The 5,936-nt window shown below is 39.5% G+C and overlaps 1 protein-coding gene across 1 annotated transcript in view; it reads right to left on the bottom strand.

Moving 5' to 3' along the window:
- Positions 1-1,577, bottom strand: part of slc6a4b (solute carrier family 6 member 4b) — a 5,770-nt gene extending 4,193 nt beyond the window's left edge. The window contains exons 1-4 of the mRNA XM_014014371.1: positions 1,364-1,577; positions 1,070-1,289; positions 789-927; positions 590-724 (exon numbers count right to left, since the gene is read on the bottom strand). Coding sequence (XP_013869825.1) covers positions 590-724; positions 789-927; positions 1,070-1,289; positions 1,364-1,472 — 603 coding nt within the window. The 5' untranslated portion in view covers positions 1,473-1,577. The remainder of the gene's footprint in view (positions 1-589; positions 725-788; positions 928-1,069; positions 1,290-1,363) is intronic.
- Between the last annotated feature and the right edge of the window lie 4,359 nt (positions 1,578-5,936).

The raw sequence follows: 5,936 nt of genomic DNA, 5'->3' as shown, positions 1-5,936 counted from the left end.
GTGATTGTGATGCTGTAATTCTGAGTGTTTTATGTGCTGCAGAACAGGAAACTGCTGTAAAAAAGCAATTATGCTGAGTCAGGCTTGATTTTTCGTAATCTTTTCCTGTTGAATCAATAAATCAAATCAAATCAATCTTTTGGGTTTAACGGGAGGGGTTGTTGCGTCAGCCACATAGGGAGGATGAGGCGCTGCACAGCTGTAAAGCAGGGAGATCTGAAGAGGAGCTCGCGTTCGGCAATAAAAAAGGAAAGAGAAGAGCAGCATCGAGGGAGACAGAAAGAGAGGCCTTTGTCAACGGGCAGCAAATCTAAACCAATTATGCATCTTATTATCTCGCTCTGTGGCTTATTTATGCATCTCATTTCATCTCATCCATATTCTCTCCCAAACAAAGCGTCCACACATGAAGGTGAGGAGATCGTTTTAGAAAAAATCTTTACAATCAGTGACCAAGAGAGTTGGTAAAATTAGGAAGAAGAAATGTTTATCAAAAAGTCCTGAAAAGCTCTTTAGAGATGTTGGTGTTTGTTCCTTTCCATTAACAGATGCATGGATTCAGGGAAACTAAACCATGATCAGAACTCACACTGGTCTCCAGCAGCTTGTCCCACTGAGGTTTCAGATAAAACACCACTCCCCTCCAGGCTCCTGGCAGAGTGGCGCCTCGAATCAGGAGGATGAAGAGCACGATGTAGGGCAAAGTGGCGGTCACCCACACAACCTGTCRGAGGGGCACAGAGAGGTGAGCCATGGAGGTCAAACTGATCTGGGATGAACGTCGTTACCTTCCCCGATGTCTTCACTCCCTTCCAGAGGCTGAAGTAAACTATGGTGAAAATGAGAAAAAGGCAGAGCATGAGCTGCCAGCGAACTCCCCCGACGTCCCTTAGCCCCGACGACTTGTGGATCTCCAGGACGTTTCTCCTGTCGAAACCAAATAAATCATCAGGTCATCATCAAAGCAAGAGGAGCAGAAATAACCGACCTGGCAACAAATACTTCACTGTTACTGTATAACTATTTATACCCCTGTGATTTCATGCGACTCACACTTACATGCACTTACGTGTAAAATTCCTCCGCTGGAGACCGGGAGGAGTTGGTCCAAGTGACRTTGTCCGTGCCAAAGTAGTTGGTGCAGTCAGGGGTGTTCCACACGTTGTCGCAGTTTGTCCAAGGCAAGTTGCTGGAGAAGGAGGAGTAGAAGTAGAAGAGGGCCCAGGCGATGATGGTGTTGTAGTAGAAGGACACGTACAGAGCGATGACGCAGATGGCATATCCTATACCTGAGAGAAGAAGTGGCCTTTAAATTGATTTTTCACCTCCCTGTTTGGGAGCAGCTCCGTGTTGCGTTTTGTACCTTTAAAAATGGGGCAGATGTGTTTCCATATGGATATGGCTCCGGTTCTGTGGAACTGCCCCAGAGCCAGCTCCATGTAAAAGAGGGGCACGCCACCAAAAATGGCCATCAGAACGTAGGGAATCAGGAAGGCTCCTGCATGCAGAGGACTGTTAAGCGACGCTTTTTATCTCTAAAAACATTAAACTGAGACTAATCATAAAACTGAATCTGACAAGTTTCACTGAATAGAACTGCTTTCAGAAACATGGAAAATTTGTCCATTCAATCCTATATTCATTGMTCACAATCTATTTAAAATGATCAGTCTTCCTACTTATTACTTTTTTCATGCCATTTTTTCCCATTAAAAATGGGTCGTTTGATATCCAAAAATAATTTTTAATAATTTTGTTAATAGGATCACTCACATATACTGGTTTAACAACAACTTTTGAAAGGCAAGCTTGACAAATCTGTGCAGGAAATTAAAAAAATATTATAATTTTGTTCATAAACAATAAAATAAAATAAAATGCTAACAAAAGTGATTTTTTTCCCGTTTAAAATGAAAAGAACATTAAGAAATGTACATTATCAAATAAAACTTGTGAAAAGTTGTTATTGTTGCGTCTTGTGCGTAATTTGGCACCACGGACAGTTCCTGCACAAAGACCGTTTCCTAAGAAACTTCCGGTCATTTGTAGATTTTATTACATCAAATTGTCAAAAGTGGAGCTGAGAATAATAGCTGAAGTTATAAAACTCCTGAGTCAGAAGCTGGAGCCAGGAGCACCTGCGTAGACCAACTCACCACCTCCGTTTTGGTAACAGATATATGGGAATCTCCAAACGTTGCCCAGGTCCACCGCGAAGCCGATGACAGATAAGAGAAAGTCCATTTTCTTGCTCCACTTGTCCCTGGAGTCCGTTTGAGTTGGGACCGGCACCAGGACCGCGCTGTTGGAGCTGTAGGCCGGGTTCGGGGAGCCCTGCTGGGTCAGACTGCCGGCCATGACCGCTGGGTCCTGTGTGGGGGGGACACCGGACTGAGACAAGTCAGGGAGAAGGAGGGGGAGGACGGTTCTGCTGCTGTGATGACAGATGAGTGGGGAGGAGACAGGAGACACCTGATGATGGAGGAGAGGAGAGAAGCTGAGCAATAAGACCGCTGGCTTTTACTTTTCTGATTTTATTTATGTGTTTAACAAGACAAAAATGACTAAGCAACAGTGTCAGAGCTTTATTTATACTTTATTCCTTACATTTATTAACATATACAGAACCTGATATACAAACCCATTCACAAAAAAACTCAAATCATTTAGTGAAACTACATTGGAAATAATCTGACTGAACACACCAGAAACTTTCATCTTAATCAACAAATAAAAAAACTGTCCAGTGAGGTTTGGTTTGCACCTGGTTGAGTAAACAAAGATGTTTGTCCAACATAGACCTACTGGATAAAACAATTCCTTTATTTTGGGGCCCTCGAGGTGTTCATAACAGTCATGTGTTTTAACATTTGTCTTTCAGGTGAACAAGAATTGCACCAATATTTTATTGGTTTCTTAGTATGAACAAATAAATCTTACTCAATATAAGACAAAAATGTTTTAAATTCATATAACAATCATTCTTTGACCCCCCCCCCCCCAAACTGACTTAAATCTGCTGTCTAAGTCAACAGAAACTCACATGCCATCAAAATGGAAACATRTTTTAATTTCAGGGTGAATTTATTTGCATTTTAAACTTTTCAATTTTTATCTTGAGCTGAAGGAATATTAAACCTTACTTCGCAAAACACGTCATAAAGTTAGACAATGATGACAAAATACAAAATGAAGATATTATTAGGAATTGGTAAAAAGAGCAAAACCAAAGCACATCAGCTCCACAAAGAAAATGGCAGTAATTGATAAAACAAAGAGATCTCATTAATTCTCRTTAACTTTGAATTGTTTAAAACTAGATGTGTGATCAGTGATCAGAGAGAGTGTCTCTGTGGACATGTTGGAYCCTGAAACAGGAGCAGAGACATCAGAACCACCATCGTCAATGAAAGGATGAGCTGTCTCCAACCTGTCCCTCCTGCTGTCACATGACCGACTGTCTGACTCACCTGAAGCTGGGAAATGATCAAAAATGATGCTGATGGTTTGTTCTTTACCCGAGTTTACAGTCAGTTTTATAAGAAGAAGAAAAAGAAAGAAAAAAAGTAATTTAAACATCAGATAAACAAGGTGGGCAGGTACAGTAAATCGCTCTCTCTTAACAACAGATTTATTCATTTTCCATCTTTGTAAATGAATTAGTTTTTTCCAGCTCAGATTATCAACAACAGATTGACAACATTAGTACAGTACAAACATTTCACAGAGGTAAAAAGCAGTGGGTTGCTCTGCTAAAGTGAAGGAGGCCCCCGAGGGCCAATAGCATCCCAACATAAGAGCAAACCATCAGGCATTGGCTTTCTGTGAAGCTGCCTGGATTTAGACACACGAGCAGAAGAACATCAGATTGACAGAAGTCTGGGTCAGCCTGTCGACTCTAATCACACAGGTGCATGTTGGCCCCATCGCTCCGGGACGGGGCCATGGATTTAACACAACCTTGGTACTTCTTTAAGTGGGGCTGAAGTAATTTGAAGGGCTTCTGACATGTTATTTAGACAATAAAACACTTGTATTGTTCAGCTCACGTCGTTTTTTTGTCTTTAGCTACTTGAACAACCAAAAACTCAACGTTGAGTTGTTGAAGCATCGCATTCCTTTGAACTGATAAGATAAAAACTGAGTCATGCATTAATGTTCAGCTGAACTGACAAATGAACACAAACACAATTAAAAGTGTTTGCTTAGTTTGGATACAGCTAACTGCTGCTGCATGGATTACTGAGGCAAAAGATTATTACCTAAAATAATTCCACAAAACCACAGCAGAATGTGTCATCCCAGCAAGGGAATCCTGGTTTAAAGATGTTTATGAGAGGAGGTGAGGGATCATCTCTGCTCATGTTACTCTGTCATGTTGTGTTATCACTGCGTCTTTTCACCACCTCATTCCCCTGACAGCTCGGACCTGCAGGCAACTGAACCGATGGGACCCCCGAGCCCCTCACACTTGAGTTCACAGGAGTCAGTTGTTGCGACTCCTCTGGTTCACATTGTGACTCAGGAAAAAAATCCCCTCTGCTGAAACTGTTCTCACTCATGAACTGCACAAACGGGGCAAAACTGCTTCCATAAATAAAAGCGAGAATTTATAATCTATTTGGTTTTACTGCTTCCTCCAGGAGGGTTTTGGACATAAAAACTGAAACCAAACTTTTTTTGAACTTTGTTTAAAAACCCCTGACATTAATTGGGTCAAGGCTGGGATTAAACCAGCAACCCTCCAATTGTGCACTAATGTAATGTTGTTTATTTGTTTGTTTACAGGGTATGTTCAGGATTGTTTTCTTTAAAAAATATGATGTTAAATGTATGTTTAAATCTTTGGCGGCAAAGAAATTTGGCTTGTTATCATTTTGTTTTGCCAGTTTAAGTACCCATGGAATGCTTTTATTCATCACAATTAAAAATAAGACGTAATCTTTATTGTTTTTTTAAATTGTTTTTTTCTGAATATGTTGAGGAACAGCTAGAATTTACATCAGGAGTTGTATATGAATAAAACCATGATTAAATCCCAACAACTGTCAGTCTAAGACCAAAAGGATTACATTTTGTTTTATTCTCATTTGACTCTCAWGATGTGAGGAAATAAAAGAGCTTCAAAGTATTGACCACCAGAGGGCGCTAACACAAAACCTTTTTTCTTCTGCTGTTTGTCACAAAAACAAACCTGAACTTGACTTCCTTTAGGAAAACAATAAACAGTGTATACTGACTTTTTCCTCCATTTTTATAATAAGCGGTTAAAACATTTGTTCTTTAGTTATAAATTAATCTTGACTGATTCTGGGAAACAGTGGATTTTTATTTGATTGCATCATAAACGAGACATTGTTTTCTTACTTAAAGTTATGCAACTATGCTGACTTTGAAACCACATTCACAATGTATTTTAATAAAATGACTTTCTCTAGCTTTACTTGTTAATGTTTTGACAGCTTGTGTGTAGAGAACCATTTGTGCCAAAGACAAGTAACTTTTCATTTGATGCATAATAAATACATTAACATCACATACTAAACATCGTGTTTATGTGTTGTTTACAGATTGTTTGAAAAGCCAATTTTACTTTTTATGTTGTTTGGTCAACTGCACTTCCTGATAGTTTCAGTCACTTGTCTTCTCTTTGGCTATTCAGATTTAGAGTTAAACCACTTGGTCAGATGAACYGATGTTCTTCTGCTTTAAAATTTTAAAATCATATTGCCTTAAACATGTGCATTAAAATGAGTATAGACTTAAAGCAAATGTTTTTTTTTATAAAGCATTTATAGATTTGACTGCTTCAGTAGGTTTGACCCTGTTACTAAGAATATTTCCTTTCCTTTCCTTTCCTTTCCTTTCCTTTCCTTTCCTTTCCTTTCCTTTCCTTTCCTTTCCTTTCCTTTCCTTTCCTTTCCTTTCCTTTCCTT

This window comes from Austrofundulus limnaeus, unplaced genomic scaffold (assembly GCF_001266775.1).
Source record: "Austrofundulus limnaeus strain Quisiro unplaced genomic scaffold, Austrofundulus_limnaeus-1.0 Scaffold114, whole genome shotgun sequence".
Taxonomy (NCBI): domain Eukaryota; kingdom Metazoa; phylum Chordata; class Actinopteri; order Cyprinodontiformes; family Rivulidae; genus Austrofundulus; species Austrofundulus limnaeus.
This window is presented reverse-complemented; position numbering and strand designations above follow the sequence as displayed.